The sequence below is a fragment of the Lolium perenne genome, chromosome 4 (assembly GCF_019359855.2).
Source record: "Lolium perenne isolate Kyuss_39 chromosome 4, Kyuss_2.0, whole genome shotgun sequence".
Classification (NCBI taxonomy): Eukaryota; Viridiplantae; Streptophyta; class Magnoliopsida; order Poales; family Poaceae; genus Lolium; species Lolium perenne.
This window is the reverse complement of record NC_067247.2, coordinates 199650866-199675485: the sequence shown is the minus strand read 5'-3', so window position 1 is coordinate 199675485 and position 24620 is coordinate 199650866. Positions and strand designations below refer to the sequence as shown.

Here is a 24620-nt window from a genome sequence, read left to right as displayed (position 1 = left end):
CTTGGTACTCCGGACATGTCAGAAGGTTGCCATGCGAAGATATCCATGTTAGCTCGGAGGAACTCGACGAGCGTGTCTTCCTATTTGGGTTCCAGGTCGGCTCCGACTCACACCTGCTTGGAACTGTCGCCTTTCTTGAGGTCGACCTTCTAGGTGTCTATCGCGGCCTTGAACGAGGTCTTCTGTTCGGAGATCTGCTTCTTGGTGGTCTGCATCTCACTCGGATCCACCGCGGCCCTGTAGCCTTGCAGCTCCTCTCCAGATATCACAGATTCTGCAAAGGCGGCTTCGCCCTCCTCGCAGTCTTGAGCTTTCTTGTAATCTCCGGATATGGTGATCATACCATTAGGACCCGAAATCTTATTGTAGATGTAGCATGCCCTTGTGTGAAACTTGTGGTAGGTGGGCCTGCCGAAGATGACGTGGTAGGAGCTCTTGAAGGGCACTACTTCGAACGTGATCATCTCTTCGCGGAAATTATTAACATCGCCGAAGGCCACGGGAAGTTTGATGCTACCTAGGGAGTTTGCCTTTTTACCCGGAACTACACCATGAAACTCAGTGGTGCTGTGCATGAGCTGCTCCTTGATAAGGTTCATCCTCTCGAGAGTCTCCATGTACATGATGTTCAGGCTGGCTTCGCCATCCATAAGGCACTTGGAGAAGTCATACCCGTCGATGCGGGGACTTACAACCAGGGAGTAACACTCTTTGGGGATGATGGTCGGGTGATCTGCCCTGTCGAAGGTGCAGGGCTTTTCCGACCATTTGACATACTGCAACACAACCGAAACTTTGGCGTTTAGGATCCGGAGGGCCGATTTCTTGGCCCGGACCGTTGGATTTCCGAGGAAGGTGCGGTGTGCACCAGCACTCTTTTTGACGAAGGGGTTGGATTTGTTAGCTGTGGAACCTTCTTTGGGATCCGGCGAAGCGTCATCCTCATTCATCGCCTCGGAACTGTCCTCATCCTTGTCCTTGTTCTTGCCCTTGCCTCCTTTGCCACGTGGGCGGTGCTTCCGGGCGCGCTTGTATCCTGCTTTCGGGTCAGTTTTGAGACCATTGACCCACTTGCAGTTGCGATTGGTGTGGGAAGATTTGCCAGTAGCCGGATCTATATGGGCTAGACATGGCATATCCATGTATTCTTCGTACGTCTGGGGAGCGCGGGTTCCGGCAACGGTGACCTCGTCAGCTCGCTGATGGCCCCTGCCGGCTCCGCCACCACGGCCGCGGCCTCTTCCGCCTCCTTGACCTCCGCGCTGGAATGTCATAGCGACCATGTCGGATCCGCCGCTTTTCTGGTCGTCGGAGGGGTTCTTCCGCTTATTGTTGTTGCTGCTGCTGCCGTTATCACGATTCTTCTTTTGATGATGCAGGGGTAAGGCTGTGGCTACGAGCTCCCCACCTGCGTCATCGTCAGCGGCGGTGTGATTGCTGGCTATGGTGATCATGTCGTCCAATTTTAAATTGTTTACATTGATCAGGCAAGTAAGCTTATGCCGGAGCAACCCTCATGTTTGCAAACCACCTATGAAGGCGTGCATAGCTGTGCGGTTATCCACGTTCTCGCACTCGTTTTTGGTTGCTAACCACCGGGTGAGAAAGTTCCTTGAGGTTTCACCCTTCTTCTGGATACATGCCTGTAGGTCACTTGTTGTGGTAGGTCTCTTGTAGGTGCCCCTGAAGTGTTTCTCGAAAGCGTTCTTCAGGTCAAACCAGCAAAAGATGGAGTTTTCCTCGAGGTCACTGATCCAAGTACGGGCTGGACTAACAAGGTACAACTGGAGCATGAGGCAGGCTATATTGGAGGTCCCTCCGGCAAAGGTTGCTGCATTGTAGTAATCCTCAATCCAGGTATCGGGCCTTTCACTGCCATCGTAATGCTTCAGATTTCCGGGTAGCTTGAGGTTCAAGATTTTTGGCTTTGGCTCCTCTCAGATCATCCTGCCGAAGCACTTTGGGCCAATGTATTCGGATCTGTATTCATTGAGACGTTCCCGTGCGTCACGCGGGCTATTGCGGGGGGACTTTGAGCGGGAGCGAGATCTCCGGCCTCCGCCTCCACCTCCTCCACTAGGTGGTGGGGAGGGAGATCTGCGAGGGGGCCGGTGGGACCTTTTGCTTTCGCCTTCGGACTCCTTGCGCCCTTCCTGCTGCTGACTCCGGCTTCGGTGGCTACCTTCTCCTTGGTGGCGATCGCCTCCATCGTTTCGGCTTCTGCGGGGCTCGGGCTCGCGCTCTTCGTTCCGGCTCCGGCGAGGCTCCGGCGTACGTTCCGTGTTCCGATTCCTCTGAGACGCCGCATTGTCCCGGATATTGATTCCACCAGGCCCATGGGGTCTGGTGTTTCCGACTGGACTACGACGACGAGGTGGCGGAGGAGGACACGGGATACGGGGTTGAGATGACAGGTTCCGGTACTTATCCCTGCCAGTGTACATCGGGCCCTTTCCCTACAGTAGAGAAAATGAAATTAAACTGTAGAAATCTCTTATTGCACAACCATCTAGTCGCAATATCTACAAAGCCATTGATTTGGAATTATAGGAATAATTTAGTGTTTAATAGAATGACTTGGATTGATATTAAGCAGGTTTGGAGGATGATTCTGTCATATCTAAGGAACTAGAAAGTTCCTTTAAAAGATCAGACCTGGAGGGGGGTGGGAGCTGTTACTAACTATCCTCAAGACCCTCTGACACTAATGTTGAGCTGAAGTGTACTATCTTCGATTGGATTGCTTCTAGGGCTCCTGCATCAAAGTGTTCGCATGGTGGAAAAGCTTATCTGGCTTACATGAATGAGCATGCGGAGGAAACTTCTTCGATCCATGTGGTGCTGGATTACTGCCGCTCTTCTCGCAGCTTGGCAAGAGTCTGAAGTTCTTGGAAGCTGTAGCGATCTTGGTATAATGTAGCGGATGTGGATTTTGAATAGTTTTAGTTCAGGCATGCTTTTCCTGACAATAGACTGTAATTTGGTGATTTCATTGCCGTGGTGCCTCTGTGTGGGTGTAGTTTCATTTAAGATTTTTTTAGGTGTGTTGAACCTTTTATTCTTCTACTGGTGTTGAACACAGTGGTTTCGTTTATGGTATAAATGGAACCGGGAAGGTGTCTCCGTGAGAATCTTAAAAAAAATCGTCAGGTTGTTCATAAGACAACATTTTCTTTTTTGTAGGATCTCAGTTTTTCTTTTTCTACAGTCATCTTACAGGCTTTTTTATTTATGCAGAATCATCAACTTATTCTGCCATGTTGCTAGATCAATTTTTAAATTTTCTATTTTATTAAAGTGAGCATATTTTGCTTTTCCGCAGTTGCATCGAGATTTTTCAAAGCTCGTGGTCTCTCCGTCCGTCCAGGTGCAGCCAGCCAAGGAATCTGTTTTGTTGCTGGCCCATTCGGCCCATCCAAACGCATGGAATGGATCAAACCAGGCCGAGCTTTACGGATCCTAGGGCTCCCAGCGCCAAGCCGTTCTACAACTCCACTCCCCTCTTCCATAAACACAGCGGCTACCACTAGGGTTTTTCCGATCCGCCTCGCCTCACTCCGGCCACCACCAGATCTCCTCCGCCTCTCGCGGCGGCACCGTTCGCTCTCACCTCCGCCGACGATGGTGGGCCTTACCGGAGGTTCGTCGTACGGGATGCAGTCTATGCTCAAGGATGGGCACAAGCACCTCTCCGGCCTCGACGAGGCCGTCCTCAAGAACATCGGCGCCGCCCGCGAGCTCTCCGCCATCACGCGGACCTCCCTCGGCCCCAACGGTGAGTGCCCTTCACCCGTTCCGTGATTCCTTTGGCGGCTTGGTTACTAGACCTTGTGGGATCTCGGCGCTAATAGATACGGGGATCGCGTCGGGTGTATAGTGTTAGAAATGGCTAGGTTTCTTAACAGTGTTAGTTTTCTGTTTCAGGGATGAATAAGATGGTCATTAATCATCTGGACAAGCTCTTCATCACGAACGATGCTGCAACAATTGTGAACGAGCTTGAGGTCCAGCACCCTGCCGCTAAGCTCCTGGTGCTGGCTGCCAGGGCTCAGCAGGAGGAGATCGGAGACGGAGCTAACCTCACCATATCTTTTGCTGGCGAACTGCTGGAGAAGGCCGAGGAGCTCATCAGGATGGGGTTGCATCCCAGTGAGATCATCATTGGGTACACAAAGGCCATCAATAAGGTATTTACACTCCAGTTATATAGGCATTATAATATTAATTAATCCTGCTGTATGATGGTAGGCGCCTCATGCTTTTGTTTGATCTCTCTGTTTGTATGGTGTGCAGACGCTTGAGATTTTGGAGGATCTAGTGGAGAAAGGCTCCGAGAACATGGATGTAAGGAACATGGAAGAGGTCGTGTTGAGGATGAAATCTGCTGTTGCCAGCAAGCAATTCGGCCAGGAAGATGTGCTGTGTCCCCTTCTCGCTGATGTAAGCTAATCCTTGCCACCGTCCCTTAGAAAGACTTTTTTTCTACCTCATGGAATATATATACCCCTAATAGTAGGTCTGTTTAATCTGTTTATCATGCCTTTTCAGGCCTGTATCCAAGTTTGCCCCAAAAATCCGGCAAACTTCAATGTTGACAATGTTAGAGTGGCAAAGCTGGTTGGAGGTGGTCTGCACAATTCTTCTGTAGTCCGTGGGTTGGTTCTGAAAAATGATGCTGTTGGGAGCATAAAAAGGGTGGAGAAGGCCAAGGTAAGCTAAAAACTGTACACTACATTTATAGTGTGTTTCTGTTGATCATATATGTATATCTATTTTCTACTGTGAGTGCATTTCTAATGTAAGGGAAGCTCCCACAGTGTAGAATACTACTCCATCCGTTCCATATTAGTTGTCGCTGATTTAGCATAAAGTGGTGTACTAAATCAGCGACAACTAATATAGAACGGAGGGAGTAGCATATAACAGGTGCTGCTAGTGCCTCCGTTCCGTACTAGTTGTCGCTGATTTAGCTGTATCTAGGCACATATTGTTTATAGATACATCTGAATCCGCGACAACTAATATGGAATGAAGGGAATATTTCTTTTAATACCTGGATCAGGTCGTCCAATATCAATAGTTCATTCGCTATTATGTGCATGTCAGTAACTCAAATAATTCTACCTTTTTTAAGTTATGCTTTATAGTTACTATGATGCTGGATCATCTCTATCGTTGCTTGTGTATTATGCAAATGCCTATTGAGGGTTGCATGGTATTTTGTAGCTAAGTTCAATGATAACAATTTTATTAATAAATGTTGAAGCTTAGTTGTTTCGTAGCTAAGTTAACTTATAGCAATCTTGTGGAAAAATCTGGGAGGTTTATATTGTCTTTCTGAAAATATGTTGCTGTTGGGAATATGGGTTCCATGACTGCTCATTCTTTGAACATCAATTTCACGTATCTGTAAATTGTATGTCTAAGTTGGTTATAGCCAAACATGCCCTTAAGCTGTCACTGGTACTGGACACCATGGACCGATAAATGCTTTTTAATTTTTAGCTACTGTAATGTGTTGCATTCATGCATTGTATTTTTTATTTGCAGTTACCCCTTTCTTATGAATGCTTCATATTTCATGCCTAAATTCATTGGTTCCTGCCAGTGTTCTTATTTTCATAATCAATCATTATTCAGGTTGCAGTATTTGCTGGTGGTGTCGACACTTCTGCAACTGAAACGAAGGGAACTGTCCTGATCCATTCTGCTGAGCAGGTATATTTCTATGACCAATATTATTCCTGAACTCTACGTGTTTTTTCCATGAACACTATGCTGGTTCACTGTGCTGAGAACGGATGGTGTATAGTTTACTTCTCTGTGATTCCAGTTATGTTTCTAATTTAGTAGATATCTACGCCATAGAAGCAAAACTTCTTTCTGCGTTGGCTTTATTCATGCCAGTGCAACTACATAAAATGGTGGTTGTTTCTGAGTGGATGTTTTACACTTTCTTTCATTCTTCTGTGATCTGATGTTTTCTTGAGTAATCAAAGAAATTTGTATTGCATTTAATCATCATAGTCAGTTTTACTAAGGTCAGGCAGCTAAAGTTTTGCCTATGAAGAAACATGAAAATTTGCGTGCTTCTGTCTGATTGCTATTGCTATGATCCCAAATCTGAGCTTTTGGAAATTCTTATAACGCATTTCATGTGGTCAAGAAATTTCTCATGTATTAACCTCGTTCTGATCCATTAGGGTTTCCAACAACAGGCTAGTCAATAACCTCCGAAATACGACTTCTTTTCTTACGACTTCTCAGTATCCAAGTCAGTTATACATATGCTATGCTTCTAAATCTGAGCTTTTGGAAATTCTTGTAATACATTTCATGTTGTAGAGATATTTTTCATCTATATTTTGGTCTGATCCATTAAGGTTCCATCACTAGGCTAGTCAACAATTCCAAAATACTGAAATGTGACTGGTTTTCTTATGATTTCAACTCTCAATATCCTTGTATGTTCTGTGGATTACTGGATTTATTGTTCTGCTTAGTTCATGTGAAGCACTGTTATCGATTAATATGTGTACTACCTTATATTGCATGTGCTTGTGATGTTCACAGCTTGAGAACTACGCTAAAACTGAGGAAGCTAAGGTGGAGGAGCTTATCAAAGCTGTGGCTGACTCAGGTGCCAAGGTTATTGTCAGTGGAGCAGCAGTTGGCGATATGGCTTTGCATTTTTGTGAACGTTACAAGTCAGTATTTCTCTTATATGAATTTTCATCTTTTGATTTTTCTGCTGGATAGTTTTTTCTTGTGGAACTTCTTTATATATTTTGAGAGAACTTAAACCGTTAATTGGTGGTTGTAATAGTAGAAGGCATCTCAAAGATAGGTTGATTTGTACAGTTGAGCATGATTTGGTCCCACTTAAGAAGCTATATTTACGGAGTTTCTGGTTTACAGGCTAATGGTTTTGAAAGTCAGCTCAAAGTTTGAACTGAGACGATTTTGCCGTACTACTGGATCAATAGCACTTGTAAGTTCTGCTTTCAAAATTTTCTTATTCAATAGCATAGTAGCTTATTCTGATGCTCCGTCGTTTTTGAAAAACAGTTGAAGCTTAGCAGACCAAATGCGGACGAATTAGGATATGCTGACTCTGTTTCGGTGGAAGAAATTGGTGGTGCTCGGGTATGTTCCATGCCTTTATGCTTTCTCCAGTAACATTACTTTGTGCTTCCTTAACACATTTGGTTTGCTTTATAGGTTACTGTTGTTAAGAATGAAGAAGGTGGAAACTCCGTGGCTACTGTTCTCTTGAGAGGCAGCACTGATAGTATATTAGATGACCTCGAAAGAGCTGTCGATGATGGCGTCAACACATACAAGGTATGCGTGCCATGTTGGTTGAAACTGATCTCCTTGCGTTGTACATATTGTATTAGCCTATTAGGTATGCTTAATTGGTTTCTGACTGTTGGTGTTTATACCAGTCAATGTGCAGGGATAGTCGGATCATTCCAGGTGCTGCAGCAACAGAGATAGAACTGGCGCAGAGATTGAAGGAGTTTTCTCTAAAGGAAACAGGGTAACTGCACTTGTTTTTGACAACAAATTTCATGTACATGTAAAATGACGTATCCGAAACACGAGGCTACCAAAAAAATAGTCATGTAGATTAGATTAACTATAGTGCATGTTCTCGCTTTGTTAATTGGGATATAAAGATAGGAGTGTTGGCATCTGATGTCCAGATGCAGCCTATTTCTGCATCAGGGCATTTAGTTTGTACCTTCACGTATTTCTTGTGATTTAATCTTAATGATTTGCATTTATGTGTGTTTTTACTTGAATTCTATACTTCTGTAAGACTCAAAAGAGATTCGATACGTGAACGTGTTCGTTCTTTAATCTTTTTTCGTAGTTGGTTTATGATTCTTAATATTCTGTTATGTTATATCTTCTTTTGCTTTATGTGTTCAATTTTCCAGGTTGGACCAGTATGCCATTGCAAAATTCGGTGAAAGTTTCGAAATGGTTCCAAGAACCCTGTCTGAAAATGCTGGACTTGGTGCAATGGAGATAATATCTTCTCTCTATGCTGAGCATGCTGCTGGCAATGTGAAAGTTGGCATTGACCTTGAGGAAGGCGCTTGCAAGGATGTATCCATTATGAAAATATGGGACCTTTATGTCACAAAGTAAGCATTAATCGATATCTAGTTGCCAATAGATTTTTAATCCTGCTGGGAGCCTGTGCAACATGTTTTTAGTTGCTTATTATAGATGCCATGTTTCCTGATATGCTGCAACACATACTAAAACTGTTGATTCATACTGTAAAAAATGCTACCCAAGATGGTCAATGTACACATATTTTTGTTTCTTTTCATGCACAGTTCAATAATTTGTGTGTGTTTTAAGTACATGCTTAGGTGTGTTTGGGCCCACAGCTTAACAGATGTCTCACTTCACCTCTTTGACTCATCAGGTCCTTCGCTCTAAAATACTCAGCGGATGCTGTATGCACTGTACTGCGGGTAGATCAGGTACGAGTATATCTTTTTGCTCATCTTCATAGAAATATGAAATTGTGGTTGTTTATTCATGGGCTAATACTTGTGACGAACACAGATCATCATGGCAAAGCCGGCAGGAGGCCCTAAACCACCCCAACAAGGTGCTATGGATGAAGATTAGTTCGTCAGTGCACTCCTGTTTTCTGTGTATCATGCTGCGAGGTTCCTGGCAGTAGACACCTCATTTTCATCTTATCTAGGTTTGATTGTAGTAGAAGATTTTGCGTGCCTGGGCTTCGTGTTTGGAGGGGTTGCATGCATTAGCTGATGCCTTGTGTGTGAATTTGGGAGCATTTGCGAAATCGGTGTATCAAATGATAACTAGTGACACTTGTTCGTCCAGTTTATTATACGAACTGAGCTCACCTCCAAAGATTGGTAGTTGTATTGACGTTTGTAAAATTTTGTTGTGTTAGCCTTTGCCTTCATTTTAGATAAGTTTGATTGAGCTTGCCTAGGATAATGTGGCATAATGCTGCTTAAATGATTTGTTGCATTGTAGGCATCGCTGTTTCTCACCCATGTTGCAGTTGATCATGGATTCCTGCCTTACATTTGTTCTTTATTGTAGCGTTGAATGAATTAACATTCAGTGCTTTTGTTCTTGAGAAATGATCAATATGTAATATTGCCAACTAGAATTGAAAATTGTTGCACCTCTGGCATATTTATGTGCATGTATGTATAAACAATTGCTAGATCTGGAGCGATGCCGCGAGCATTGCGCCTGTGCAGTACTTACATGACATGATTAACATTGCTGATGATGTTAGCCTAAGTATAAATAACGCGGCCATAACTATCACCTAGGAGTAGTACCGAAATGTGAACAACAAGACTTTGGTTAAGTACTACCCAAGTGTGAACAACAAGACTTGGTTGAGATGAAATTCCATTAACCAACCTGCACAGCAAGATCGCTGTTAACCAGATCGAGCAAAGTTAGGAGCTCGACCTGGTGGTTTGGGGTACGAGGACCATCTTTGGGGTACAAGAGCGTCAGCCACTTCATTACACACCTGAGGACAATACGAAACTGTAAAAGAACTAAACTTGAGAACAGCTAAAACCTTAATCTCCTGGAAGAGCACACCATTGTGTGCATCAAAGTCGTTTTATCGGACAGCCTGAACCAGCTTTTGAGCATCAGTCTCGATGATGAACTTTGTCATACCATACTGGTGGGCCACTGGCATAGCTTGTATACAAGCTTCAGCTTCAGCTTGAAGGGCATCTTGGGCATGAGCTACTCCTCCAGCTCCAGACCAAACAGTATCTCCATCAGAGTCATGGATGATGAAACCCCAGCCACCACATCTAGATTCAGCAAAAAAACTTCCATCATGTAAAAACTTTTGCGTGTCAGGAGGAGGAGGGTGCCAGTTCTGAGTAGTCTGCACTCTATTGGTCTGTCCGTACATGAAAAATTCTCTGAATTCAGCAGCAGACTTGCGAACTTGATCAGCCACATGCTCACGCTTGTAGGAATTACCCTCTGCATTTACCTTATTTCGATTGGTCCACCAATTCCACATGAGACGCACAACACCTGTTTGTTTGGTTCGCATTGCAGCACAGCTTGGATAAAATCTTTTGAATCTGCAAGTGCAGCCCACTTGGTACGCAGGTTCTCTAGTTTCAGACCTTGCCATAGTTTCTTCACCGGTTTGCATTTCAGAAACAAGTGACCTCCATCTTCATCTAGTCTTTTACAAACTGGGCATATTGCATTCATGTCAATCCCGCGACGAGCAAGATTACGCCGAACATGAAGACTATTGTGTGCAATGCGCCACATAAATTGTTGCACTTTCATTGGGCAAGGAGATTTCCAGATCGCTAACCAATTGATGTTCTCCTGATTATTACTTGACCTGATCTCCCCTTTGCTCGCATGGCTTAAATTTCTACACAAGTTGTAAGCAGTTTTTACCGAAAAGACTCAGGGGCGGAGCCAGGATTTGGACATAGGGGGGCGAGTTGAAAAAAAATGTTTTTTGAAAGCCTTTGGCACATAGTAAATGGACAACTTTTTTTTACAGTATTTTCATGTGAAACTTGTCTATTTCTCTATATTTGGAGGCTAATTGGACGATAAATGACAAAATTGGTGTTTTAATAACTTAGTATTATATACCCATACTAAGTGATAAGGAAATAAAAATAAACTCATACTTTTAGCTATCAATTATAATCAAAATTCTTCTGTGAACTAAAGTGTTCAAGGCAAGAGAAATTTTATAGAATTATTATATGACGACATTTAACAATTAGTAGAACCGAATACTAACTCGGTAATATGATTAGTTTGGTGTACTAATTAAATGTACTACTAGGGCGTAATCCAATAAAACAAAGCTAGTGGCAGCATGTCAACATCCGTGTGTTAGTATGTACCTTTGAAATTGAGTACTTCATCAGATTAGCGGCGATGATGGACGTACTGTATGGAGGTTGGAGGACCTCTGTTGCCCGTGGCATCCAGCATCAACAGTGAGGCTAGGATGGTTCATGGTGGAAGCGCGTCTGTGTTCAGGGCTAAGCGGTCTTCTAGCGCCCGGCTGAAGCTGTCGAGCGCCGCCGCCGCCCTAGCGAAGTATGCGGCTGGGTATATCGATCAATCCATCGGAGGCCAAGGAACGGACTACGGAATCAGGACTTCGATCTAGGCTTCCTGACCCCAACGACTGATGGTAGATGGGCTCTTTTTATTGCCGGTTGGGCTTCGATGCGTATAAATTAGAGATTAGTATCAGGTTTGGGCTTAAACACTGATATACGTCCATATCAGCGCATATATAACATCACTATGCCCAGCAAAATGATGAGGGGGGCCGATCGTTGGGGGGGGGTCTAGCCCCTGCTCGCCCCCTGTCTCTGCCCCTGAAAAGACTCCCTCACGGATCAGCAAACCATGCCCATGTGTCCTCCATATCTTCTTTAACTGGTAATGCAAGTATCAACTTCGTATCCTACTTCCAAAAAATTGCTTCTACGAGTTGTTTGTCCCATCCACCTAAGACTGGGTCCATGAGCTCAAAAGCATGCTCAATTAGAGCGTGACCTCTTGGGGTTATTGGAGCTCGGGACCAATTTCTTGGTAGCGACGGGAATGACCAAACCTTAATGGACCTGCCATCGCCAACTCTCTTGGTGACACCCTGGCGAAGCACATCAATTTCTTTTAGGAGTAACCGAATAGCTTACACAAAGAACCTCAATTAGGAGTACCTAACATGACAGAGGCCATCATATTCACCGGTGGCAGACCATGACGAAGTAGGGCAAGAAGGGCACGAACATGGAAGAGCTCCCACTTGACGAGGTAATCTCCTCCTCCCGCGCAGTCACCGGCGCCGGCGCGCCCCTCTCCCTGCCGGCCGAACAACTCCATCTTTTCCCCTCAAGGATTATATGTGGTAAAGAATTGTCTACTACTTGTTGGCATGCACAAACAATTCATGTTCCAACTTCTCTATGATTAACTCCTCTAATTTTTATTGCATGCAAAGATTAAAGTCAAATATTTCTTTACTCAAAATTAATTAATCAACTGGAAATCTGGGTTATCATAAGACCTGAGTGTTGCACATTGATGATGACACTAACACCATCAATGTGCAACACTCAGGTCTGGCGGGTGTGGGTATGGGAATGCTAAACCCATACCTGCATACCCACCTACCCTAGGCTCTTTGACATGGAAAAACGTGGAGTCTTGGAGTTGATTTGTTGGAGTCTGGAGACTTGGGAATAATGGCTCTATGGTCTCCCTTTTGCTATGTTGAAGTGTAGAAGAGGAAGGTCTTATTTATGTCATCTTTTTTTCTACTATCGTCAAAGTGCTGAAGACCTTATTTATGTTACCTCATTCGAACCTTTATTGTAATCTTTAGATTTTTGTGAACCTATGGAGTTGACGAGTTTGAATTGTATATTTGTATGTTCTTATGCAACTTCTGTTGGGCTGAAGTGTTGTTTTCTTTCATATATGTTGGGTTGTGCTAATTTTTTTTTCACATTGCTTGTGCTGTTTTGCTGCACATGTCATACTATTTTGTTGTTTCTTTTCTTCTACATATGTTGCATTGTTGTTTCTCTTCATTTACATGGTCTGTTTTGCTGTTCCTTTTTCATGTGTTCTGGTTCGGACTGCTGGGTGGGTATTACCCATGGGTTTTTTACGTGGGTATGGGATAAAATTTGTACCCAGGTGCGGGTGCGGGTGGCGGGTAAGATTTCAGGACATGGGTGTGGGTTTGGTTAGGCTCCACCCACACCCAATGGCCACGGGTGCCATCGGCAGTGGCAGAGCTACAACATCTTGGACCAGGGTGCTTAGAGGGTGCATGATACCTTTGATCCGGATTATGGATTGTAGTATGATAAGTTTTTTTCCTAGAAGACCTAGTTTTAATCGAACCTTGGGAAGCACTGCTAAAATGGTGTAAAGGAAACGTCTACAAGACTTTGCTGGTTGATTTTATTTTATGTTTACCGGACCTATTTAGTTTACTTTTAATTGGGTTGTGTTCAATGGATGGAAATATGCCAGGGTTAAAGATTCTCACGCAGCTATGCATACATATAGAAATGAAGTGCAAATGTGTAGTAATTAAATAGAGGTAAGAGATTTGTGAGCAGCACATCCGTAAATACTCTTGCCCCTAAAGCCAGAGGTGACAAGAGCCTCTTGGTCCAACCATTGTTTCCACATCCGCGAGTAACAACAATTATTAAGTAAATGAATACAGAACAAAACATTAAGCTAGGTGATTGTGTCGTTGATCCCGAGTGAATCACTAAACATGTATCGTTACTTTTCGCTTTCTGCCACTGAGGTTTCGCCCTCATCCCACCTCTTCCCTTGATCGATGTGATGGACATGGGTACCTGCAGATCATCGAATCGAGGCAAAAATATACAAGATTGCAAAGCACCTATTCAATTCTTACACATATTTATGAGATTAGATGCATATAAACGCTGCGAGGATTCACCCCAACCCGCAGCTTGTGAGGACTATTCATAAATAATATCAAGATCAAAGATAGAAATTTTGTTGCAAATACTTGAATTGAAATCACAATATTCTTACAATGGTCGTCAATTCTCAAGGATATCTGTATTGCAATTGTGATGCTATGGCTATGGAGGAGATGAGAGATAAAATGGATGAACTATGGTGGTGGATCTCCTTCGGTGTGGTGTAGATGGATCTGATGGATGGCGGCTCTGTTTGGCGATGAGTGGCTCTCTCTTTTTGGCGTCGGGTCCTTCACAAAACTTATAGGGTTTGACCCCAGGAAGGTTGCGGCACCCCGTACGGGTGGACAGTACGGGCGGGGCTTGCCCGTACCGATTGTGTATCTGCTGTTACCCTAAGCAGTTCTGATCACTTATGAGGCCTTAAACCCTGAACTGCTAGATCGTAAGTTCACCACATAGGATGCAAGGTGACCATATTTTGGCTTACGCGGGCTACCAAACGAAGTGCTTTGCATCAGGGCAGGCAAAAAACCCAAATAGCGGGCAACCAAACAATATGGGTATAAGTGGTGCCCTCATACAACCAATGACTTTGTGGGTATCCAAACAGAGTGCAAAAGTAGGCCCAATCCACATTTTAATTCACACAGTCTCTAGTGGGCTAAAAATGAAAAGGGGAAAACCCAATGTGAGCAACTTCCCATCCCATGATGGGAAGGAATCACTCGAGATATAATGTTCCACAACTGTTGCCGGCGAGTCCAGTCCGAGGTTGCAAAGTGAGAGCATAGTCGAACTAGTCGTACACACGAGGAAATCAAAGACGCAAAAAGTATATGGACAAAGAGAAATAGTGGGATGAGATCTTTATTATCAATTGGTGTGTCACTCTCCATACAATCCATGAGTACATATAGACGGGGAGGGTAGGTGGATGTGGGCCAATTAGAGGGAAAACACCCACCCCAATAAATGGTGGGCCTTGAACCGTCGTACGAGCGGTCTCCCAATACTCTCCCTTGTGTCGGCGTCCCGTATTGTTTGTGTCTCAAAACTACGAGAAACCTGAGGGTGGGATGAGGGGTGATATGGAGAAAAACCACATATCATGTGTCCTCATGTTGCGCGAATTACCTTGTCCTCGTGAGAAACGTTTGGAAAAGTCACACAAGTGAAAAATAGTACAATCCGCTCGACATTAGGTTTAGTACGCGATCATCTGGACCGAGATTCATAGAAAATCCTCGACAAAATCTCATTTTAGAATTTATTTGTAATCAATGGAGACAACTCATGTATCTCTGTCATGTATTAGTCACTACTATAAATATATCATCATGGTATTGATTGGAGAAGAAAACACTCACCACTTGCACTTGCTACCCACTCTATGGGCAGTTTGGTCATTGCATAAAGAAGGGTACACTTGTAATTTCACATGAACAAAACCCTGGAATTATTAAGGACCCCTGCCAATTCCAGCGGCCATTTTACGCGCCCCCCGCCCTCCGCCCTCCTCCATTTTCGCCGATCCAGATACTCCGGTCGGGGGGCCGACGAGCAGGAGCGGAAGGGCGGCGGAGAAACGCCGGCGACGACGGCGCAGGTAATGCCCCCAATTATCTTCTCCGCATCCTCGCTCCTCCCTATTTCCTCTCTGTGCGCAGCCACACTCGCCTCCTGAATCCCCTCATTCTCTCATGCCACCTCCCCTTCCGATCTCCCATGGCGCATCCTCCCTCTACCCTTCCGATCTCCCATGGCGACCCTCCCTCTCTCCTTGACATCCCTTCCCATCCCTCTTCTCTGTAGCGCCTCTCGGCCCCCCTTAAACCCTAGAACACCTAGAAGGTCCCAAATCCTAATCGAGAGGTGGCAACGAGAGTGCATCTACTCGCCTTCTGTGATGAATTTTGTGTGTCTAGATGCAGCAGAAGTGCTATAATGTGCTCCGATTTTTTTTTTTGTTGCGTCAGTTAAAAGTTCTGCCTCCAGCAGCCACTCCTCGGCTCCTCCCACAAACCCTTCCTCCCCTCTCAAGTCGGCCCTGCCTCACTCAAACCCTGCCGCCCCAAACCCTAGTTTACTTGACCTAACCCTTCAACGTTTTGCCCCTCTATTCGCGCTTATCTGATCCGCTATTTTCTATTCTGTAATTGATATATATATGTTGGTTTTTTTAGGTACCTGCAGAGAGCCACAGGCTTGGACGCTGGGATCAGTAGACTTTCCTTACTGAAATTGGAATGCACAGTTTAACGAGCCCATTTCTCAGGTAAAAATATCTCCTATAGATCATGGCTGTTAATGGCTGTTGCCACCTTTTTTCCATGTGTTCAACTTCCTGGATTATTCGACAATGCTACTTTCGTTCTGTTGGATGTCCATGTTGCCGATTGTTTGACTGTTGCTGTGCTTATTTTGCATTGTGTTGCGGTACATGTGACTGAATGCCTAAATGCTCTTGTAGTCCCGTGATTCTTGTATACACTCTCTTCCTAATGACTAATGACTAATGAGGTATATCTATTGTATGCCCTTTATTTTTGTCATGTTGAAAGTTCGCATCTCACTCAGCGAGTATATGTGTGCAAGTTTTTCCGTGGCTCTATCTAGCACGACCCAGTGCTTTGTGTTTTAGCTCCTTTGCCATCCAAATGAGTTCAGCCTTGAATCCTGATCCAGGGACGAACCCAGAGCATGTACTATACACCACACTCAATACAAATTTTACTAACTGGTGTTATGCATCGATGATCTGCCACTGGACTGCCACAGGCCATTTTTCGGTGATAGCAAGCTACGGTACTGCATAAACGAACGTTGGTTACATAGAGGATTGTGAATAATGTGTTTGCTCCACCTTATTGCTATTAGTGCATAAGTCTGATGTTTTTTTTGTCAATCTTGTCCATATGTCTTGTTTCCCTGTAGTGCCTCTGTGGCATGCTGTTGGTTGTTGATGTGGACAAAAAATTGATGATGCTTTAGCATTGACCCAGTCTCGAATATGTATCTTTGACCATCAAATTTAGTACGTGTATGTTAGCATATAGTTATATAGATTTATTGGATGAAGATATTTTCATGAAAAATCTAATGTTACTACTATCATCTTACCAATCTAACTTCTATTTATATACTACTCAATCTGTCCCATAATATAAGATGTTATTACAACCAATATACGAGTAATTGGTTGTCTTATATTATGGACGGAAGGAGTACTAGTCAAAATCCTATGTAACTAAGAAGATCACCCCCACTACCCTATTTCCTGTTATGTCCATTGATTTCCATTATCTTCAGTTTCTCCCCGATCAGAGTGTTTCCTTATTCGACTGGGCCAGTTTATTCCAGACAGAAGTGGAGAAGGCCAGCAGTTCGTAACCGAGGGGCACAACCTTCTTGGAACGAGAAAATAACGCAAAATCACCACAATTGGGGCAACGTTGCCACTTAAGTACCAACTTGGCGCAAAATGGCACTTAACTACCACAGTTGGGGCTGGTTCGTGTCACAGAGCACTGATTATTTGTTTGACTAGTCTTATGCCGTTTTCTGGCATGTAGGGCCCTCTAGGTCGCAAAAACAATATGCAAATTTTACACAAGACCCCCTAACCACATTTTCCTAGACTTAACCAAGTCCAGGCCGCCTGCGCCCTGTTTCTCCATTGGAGCGTAGACCATGGGCTTGCCACCGGCGACTTGGTGGAGACCACAGAGGCCAACCCTCACGTTCGACCCGGTCTGGGCCACCACCGTCGAGGGGAGATGGAGGTGCTGCTGTCACTCCTTGAGGTAAATCTCCTCCTCCGCACGACCGCTGCCAGTGGCTCTTCAGATTGGGGCTGCTGCTCTTAGGTCCGGAAGGACGCCCTGGCACAGGGAAACGGTCCAGGTAGGATCCGACGAGCTAGGTCGCGCGAGGGAGGGCGTTGGCCACGCCTGCAAGCAGCAATGGGGAAGGGAGCGCCAGAGATCATGGACGTGGGCAGGGCGTCCCGGTGGATTTTGGGGATGGGCTCTTCGCGCCGCTGAGAAGCAGGGAGGCCGCCACGCAAAATGTGGAGAAGGAGTAGCGCCGGAATGACTCCGGCGACCAGCGGAAGCGACTACACGGGGCGGCGGCACAAAGCTAGATGGGGAGATAGGAGGTGTCTATTCGGACCGTGTGCTCACTAGGATGGCCAAGGGGCGTCCGGGGAAGCCGGGGAAAGTCGGGAACCGGCGATTCAACGACGGCGGTCACGGCCGATGACGGAGAAGCCGAGCTTGGCGAGCACCGCCGTTTTGCTGCTCCTCCCAGATGCATCTCCTCGGGTGGCGGAGTCGACGGGAGGAGGCCATGGTGGACGCCAAAGGGCGGTGGTTCACCACCCTCTCCGGCGGCGGCGAGCCCATGGCCACACTCGGATAGAGGAGGAGGGCGCAGGTGGACGCTCCAAATCCTGGGACTTGATTGCGTTTTGAAAAGTTAGGTGGGGGTCTTGTGTAAGATTGGCAGAAACAAGTCATTAGTTTTTGCCACATAGGATATGGCAGAGGGCCCGACCTGTCAGAAAAATGTGTTAAAACCAGCAAAACAAACAATCAGTGGTCTGTGTCACGAACCAGCCCCAAATGTGGTGGTTAAGTGTCATTTCTCTCCAACTTGGTAGTTAAGTGACAACGTTGCCCCAATTGTGGTGGTTTTTCGTCATTTTCTCTCGTGGAACCCATCGTCTCCCCTTCTTGTCTTCTCACCTTCCCAAGTGCTATGACTGATGGAGCCCATCAAGCTACTCAGCCACCAGTGCTTGAAAAAACTCTATGCTGAAGCCAAATACGAAAAAAAAACCATTTGACTTCATCTCCTCCATTTATCTCCACGAGAAACACAGCACGGGAAATGTACGGAGCCATTCTCCTGCGGTTCCTCTCCCTCTCGCCCATCTTCTCAAATTCTCACTCATTCCAATATATATATTCTGTCAAATGTCGCCGTCGTCGGGATTCAGCTCAACCAGCATCAACCGGCGGCAGCCATCATAGACCCACCAGGGCAGAACTACCTGAATGCGTAGTCAGCTCCCTCACCATATCATCGACACGCTGTTCTCCAACCTCAGGTCTTTCTCAATCTGAACCAGGGAATTCATGCTTTACTTAGTCTCCACCACTGTCGACCATCTCCATGTCAAAAGATGAAGTGAAAAATGATTCCGAGCAAGACAGGAACGCAGCTGGATCCTTCTAAAATTACGGAAGCCAAGGTTTTATATTTCTCACACCTTGGGTAAAATTGTCAATGCAATCTTTGTGTGTCCCTATACTATGTAATTATGGAAGCCAAGGTTTGATATTTCTCATATATTTTAGTTTTTAGCCGTTGTGGTTTCGTTAACAGGATATCAGACACTTTTATACAGCTATGACCTCTATTTTTTGGCAATTTTAAAAAAATTATTTATTTTTTCTTTATTTTTGAATATTTTTAAAAAATTACACCATCGGGCTAGCCTAACCTGACTAGTACCTTTCGGGCTAGACGAACCTGACCGGTCTAGATTCCTTTTGTCCCCATGTGACAGAATACACCGTTGGCCACCTTTCGGGCTACTCTACCCCAACAAGTCACCTTTCGGGTTCCTCTACCCCGACCAGCCCCTTTTGGGATTCCCGAACCCGACGGTGTAATAGTTTTGGAAAAATTCAAAAACGTTAAATATTTGTGGAATTCAAGGAAAAAGTAATTGTATTAGAAAAAACGCTATTTTTTGTTCAGTACGGATGGAACATTCTTTATGGTCAAGTTTTCAATGCCCTACAACTTTAGAGCCAGTAACAAAGGATTTCCAGCTTCAACTGGAACATAACTCCGAGAGCAGATCAAATGCAGATTGCATTGACTTTTAGTTTAGTTCTACCTGTATGGGCCGTTAGCTGAGTTGAACTATTTATAGCGTCTCTCACTGCTCATTCATTTATATTATGTGTCCTCGTGAAGTATAAATTGATGAGCAAACATCATGTTCATCCATCTAGGATGAATGTGTGCCATGTCTTCCATTATCTAGATGTAAAAATGGTGATGAATGAACAGAATTCTTCGCTTGGACAGATCAAAGACCAGTGCAGTTTTGGTTACATTGTTTTCAGCACTTGCTTTTTGTGTGTGCTCCGCACCCATTATTGTAGGAGTACAGTATTTATCTCTGCTCATGTTAGTACAGTCCATCTTTTAAATAGATACCAAGAATTTGACTCCATTAAACTTCCTTGATATAAATAAATTGCAAACTTTAATAATTTGATTGTCCCACAGTAAAAAACAATATGACAACAGATGGTATATGTATGTTCTCTCAGCAACGCGTGGGGAATCATCTAATTTTTTTAAAAATGGCTGCACACTTTCTACGAAGTCATCTACTCCTTATGAACGGAAGGAATATGTTATATGTGGTCTCGTGTACTAGATTTTGCATTTAAGCAGTTTTGACTACTTGTTATGGAACTCACAGATGTGTGTGTTTTCAGGTGCTAAATATTGTTACTAAGAACTATTCTTTCCTTAATTTTTCAGGGCCTGATGCATTCAAGGTTCATTAGCATATGTTTGAGATGTTGATTGAGATTGTGTGCATCCGTTATCTGCTATAAAGCTTGAGTCAGAGGATACTCATTTCTAGTGGATAACACTTCACGACTTCGCGTGGCTTCTGTATATTGTTTTGGCAGAGATCATGGAGTGCAACAGAGAAGAGGCCTTGAGGGCTAGGGAAATTGCTGTACAGAAGTTGGGAAAGAGAGACTTCATTGGTGCCCAAAAGATTGCACTTAAAGCTCAAGTGCTGTTTCCCGAGCTTGAGAATATATCTCAGGTGTTAAATGTCTGCAATGTACACTGTGCAGCAGAGACAAGGGTGAATGGAGAGCTGGACTGGTATGCAATCCTTCAAGTGGAGCCAACAGCAGATCATGCTAACATAAGAAAGCAATACCTCAAGCTTGCCTTTTCACTCCATCCTGATAAAAACTGTTTTCATGGTGCTGAAGATGCTTTCAAGTTGGTAGGCGATGCTCATAAAATACTGTGTGATCAAACAACACGATCTCAATATGACATCAGAAGGCAGAATGCTTCCAGGAAAGCGCCAACGCAAGCTACACAGCAACAGAAGAAGAGTGACACAAGTAAACAGAATGTTCCTGGATATGTACTGACCTTTTGGACCATATGCTCCCATTGTCAGGTGCGGTATCAGTACCACATCCGTGTCTTGAATACTCTGATCCGATGTATGAACTGTGGAAATAATTTCTTTACATACAAATTAGAGGAACAGTATGTGTCAACTTCATCGGGTGTATACACTAGTTCTCAAGTTCCAGCAAAGACGTTTCCAAGTCAACAAGGCCGGCCTGTGAAGCTTCCTTCTGCACAGGGGACCACAGATGTGAAACCAAGAGTAAATGTTGCCCGATGTAATGAATACATGAAAGGGTTTAGCATTCCAAGCACGAACCAGAAAGCTAATCAGTCAAGAACAGCAAGGGGGACAAGTCATTTTCCAGCAATGAATAAAGATAAACCTTCCGTACCACCGGCTGCAAATGAGCATATGGGTGGATGGTCAATACCAGATCCTGCTAATCCAGACATCATTGGGAGACAGAAGTCATGCACAGAAGAGGCATCTGCAGCTCCAAATGCTATGAATATCCCAGGTCCTGTGAAGCTTTCATCTACAGGTGCAAACTTATATATGAAAGCAAGGATTAATGTGGCACAATGTGATATAGATGGGCATGGTAGTGCTGGTGGTGAGAAGGAAGCTAACCGGTCAGATAGTAAGAGGGGCAATGTTGATATTCCAGCAACAAATACAAGTAATTTTTCTGCCCAAACTGCACACAGGAACACAGGTGTGGGAGGCATGCCAGGTCCTGCTGATCTAAATGTTGTTGATAGAAAGAACTTAGGTAAAGAAGATGTATCTGCAGTGCAAAATGCTGCGGAATCCCCCAGTATCCGGAGATCAGCTAGGAGAAAGCAAGATGCTGATGGCAGCAGTAGCATGAACTCTAATAGCAAAAAGAAGCAAAGGAAGAATGATTTTCCATCTAATGCTGACTTGAATTTGAAGCAAATCTTTGATGATAACGTCTCTAATGCTGTGAGGCAGTCAGTTCCATCTAACGTGCCCAGCAAAGTAGACATCCAAGCGAAAGCTAAAACTGCTAGGAAAAAGCAAGGTGCTGATGGCAGAAGTAGCCTGAACTCTAATAGCAAAAACAAGCAAATGAAGAATGATTTTCCATCTAATGCTGACTTGAATTTGAAGCAAATCTTTGATGAGAACGCCTCTAATGCTGTGAGGCAGTCAGTTCCATCTAACGTGCCCAGCAAAGTAGACATCCAAGCGAAAGCTAAAACTGCTAGGAAAAAGCAAGGCGCTGATGGCTGCAGCAGCCTGAACTCTAATAGCAAAAAGAAGCAAAGGAATGATTTTCCATCTAACCCTGACTTGAATGCTGCAAGGCAATCAGTTCCATCTAACATGCCCAGCAAAGTAGACGTCCAAGAGAATGCTAAATATACAGATATAGTTGATCAGGACAATATGGAGGCAGAAGTAACAGATACTGTTGGCCAGGATCAACCTTGCTATTCTGAGAAGCTTTCTTTCCCTGATGCAGATTTTTTTGATTTTGAGAAACTGAGGGAAGTTTATCTGTTTGCAGTTGGTCAGATCTGGGCCATTTATGATAACCTTGATGGCATGCCAAGATATTATGCTAGAATAAAAAGGTTTGATGCCTCCAACTTTAAAGTTCATCTCACTTGGCTGGAGCATGTTGCAGCGAATGAATCAGAAGATAAATGGACTGATGAAGAACTGCCTGTTGCTTGTGGAAGCTTTAGCTTAGGAGCAACAGAAACATCACAAGACAGGCTCATGTTTTCGCATATTGTTCCATGGACAAAAGGCAAAAAAAGGAACTATGACATACATCCAGGCAAGGGTGAAATATGGGCCCTTTATAAGGGATGGAGCATGCAGTGGGTATCAGATGCAGATAGCCATAGATCCTATGAATATGAAGTCGTCGAAGTCCTTTCAAATTTCTCGTTTAGTGCTGGTGTTACGGTTGCCCCATTGGTCAGGATTAAAGGCTTTGTGAGTTTATTTGCGACAGCTAAGGATAAATCCGAATTTGTGGTAGCACCAAGTGAGCTACTTAGTTTTTCTCACAGCATCCCGTTTCATAGGACAGATGGGAGTGAGAAAGTTGGTGTCCCAGGAGGGTTGCTGCAACTTGACCCTGCATGTCTCCCCGTGGACCTGGATGCAGCATTTTCTTCTGTTACTCTGGACTCTTGCATGTTTCCTGACAAGAAAAAGGGCAGCACATTCATTGATTTGAGCACTCGAGACTCTTGCATATCTCCTGACAAGAAAGAGGGCAGTACGTTCGTTGATTTGAGCACCGACAGTCCAAGCAGTAGTGGGAAACATGAAGATATTTCTTCTGAGCAGAACACATGCTTGCAGAAAATTCCCCATGGTCCTAATGCTTTAGATGACCTTTCTCAGCAAAAATGCCCCTCCCTAAGTGTCTATACATATCCTGATTCTGAATTCCATGACTTCGAAGAATGCCGCTCACGTGAGAAGTTTGAACGTGGACAAATATGGGCTTTATACAGTGATGTTGACAACTTCCCAAAGTTCTATGGCTGGATAAGCAAAGTCGAGCTGGAACCTTTCAAAGTGGATTTGACATGGCTTGAAGCTTGTCCTCAAGTTGGGCAGGAGAAACAGTGGTTGGAGGAGGATATACCTGTCAGCTGTGGTAAATTTAAAATTCGAAACTGGCAAACCAAGTATGAGACAAAGGATACTTTCTCTCATTTGGTATACACCAGGCAACTTGACGCATCTTTGCAGATTGAAATTCTTCCGCAAGTAGGCCAGATTTGGGTCATCTACATGAACTGGACTCCTGACTGGATTCCGTCCAGCACTGATGCTTGTGAATTTGCTATCGGTGAGATCATTGAGCGCACTGAAGTTAGCACAAAAATTTCTCTTCTGACTAAAGTCAAAGGTTACACTGCGGTGTTCAAGCCTCGCAAGCCAAAGAGTGTTCTGGAGATACCTACAAGGGAGAACCTGAAGTTCTCTCACCGCGTACCCTCGTTTCGTCTGACAGAAGAAAGTGGCGGCAAGCTCCGTGGTTTCTATGAGCTGGATGCAGCCTCCGTTCCAGATGTTTTCCTGTACTAGGGTGCCACATGACACGCTGATGCCAAATCACAAACCCTTCAAATAGATTATGACTAGAACTATTTTCATATACCGCTATCAGTTTTTCTGGAGTACATATATGCCAGTCAGCTTTAGTCTTATTGGGAACCATTCCAACATGCCTCTGTTACTTGTGGACCGATGTCACCAGTGCCATCAAGTTCAATTGCGAGTAATTATTCTACCCATTTCATCAAGTTTTACTATGTGTTGAAATGATTCAAATCTAATATAGCATTATTGAAATTTTAGTACCTCGCCAGGTGCAAGAAGTCTTATTCTTAGTGCAGGAGTCCTTGATGCATGGTGGCTGAAGTTTGCTGAATGCAAGGTTTTCCTGCTTTGCCGCTAAGGATTAGTTGGTCGGACGTGCTCAAGGAGGAAGAGAATTGCAGATTCTGTTTTCCCTGGATCGGAGTACATGTGTGGAGCAAAACGGCACTAACTAATGGAATGGTGGAATCGGTCGATACCCCTCGCGTGTGCTTGCCTCGATCACATTATTATTACGCAAATTCTATCTCTTAGTCGACTTCGTTCTGGTCGTACGCCGAGGTCACGCGTCCGCGCCGTTGGATGAGATCGGACGATCGCGCGTCGTCCCGCGCGGGGGGCTACCACCTGGTCGTAACGTCCGCCGCTTTTTGGTGCGCGTAGTAATTTCCCAGGCGGTTCAAATTTCGGGACTCGTGCGGTCGGCGTCATCCATTTCGCTCTTCGCCCAAATCTCTCCCGGAGCTTGGCCAAATCGCCGCCGCTCCCCCGCGATTCTCGCCGTAGAGTAGGAGATCCTGGCC

The 24620-nt window shown here is 44.6% G+C and overlaps 2 protein-coding genes across 5 annotated transcripts; both read left to right on the top strand.

Moving 5' to 3' along the window:
* The first annotated feature begins 3596 nt into the window (after positions 1–3596).
* LOC127295183 (T-complex protein 1 subunit theta) lies at positions 3597–8949 on the top strand. Its single transcript, XM_051325085.2, has 13 exons — positions 3597–3775; positions 3925–4187; positions 4294–4440; positions 4549–4710; positions 5641–5718; positions 6574–6707; positions 6919–6991; positions 7069–7146; positions 7222–7344; positions 7449–7543; positions 7947–8156; positions 8447–8504; positions 8590–8949. Exons 1-13 carry the CDS (start codon positions 3622–3624, stop codon positions 8653–8655), a joined length of 1641 nt encoding a protein of 546 aa, XP_051181045.1. The 5' UTR covers positions 3597–3621; the 3' UTR covers positions 8656–8949.
* A 6039-nt stretch (positions 8950–14988) lies between these two features.
* On the top strand, positions 14989–24295 carry LOC127295184 (uncharacterized). 4 transcript variants are annotated; one of them, XR_007847594.2, is made up of 4 exons: positions 14989–15129; positions 15707–15798; positions 20094–23995; positions 24114–24295. XR_007847594.2 is itself a non-coding variant. In XM_051325086.2 (3 exons), exon 3 carries the CDS (start codon positions 20254–20256, stop codon positions 23800–23802), a length of 3549 nt encoding a protein of 1182 aa, XP_051181046.1. In that variant the 5' UTR covers positions 14989–15129; positions 15707–15798; positions 20094–20253; the 3' UTR covers positions 23803–24020. The 4 variants fall into 4 exon arrangements, 1 of the variants encoding a protein (XP_051181046.1); XR_007847593.2 differs by having other exon boundaries at positions 24087–24295; XR_007847592.2 differs by having other exon boundaries at positions 24076–24295.
* Positions 24296–24620: the final 325 nt, after the last annotated feature.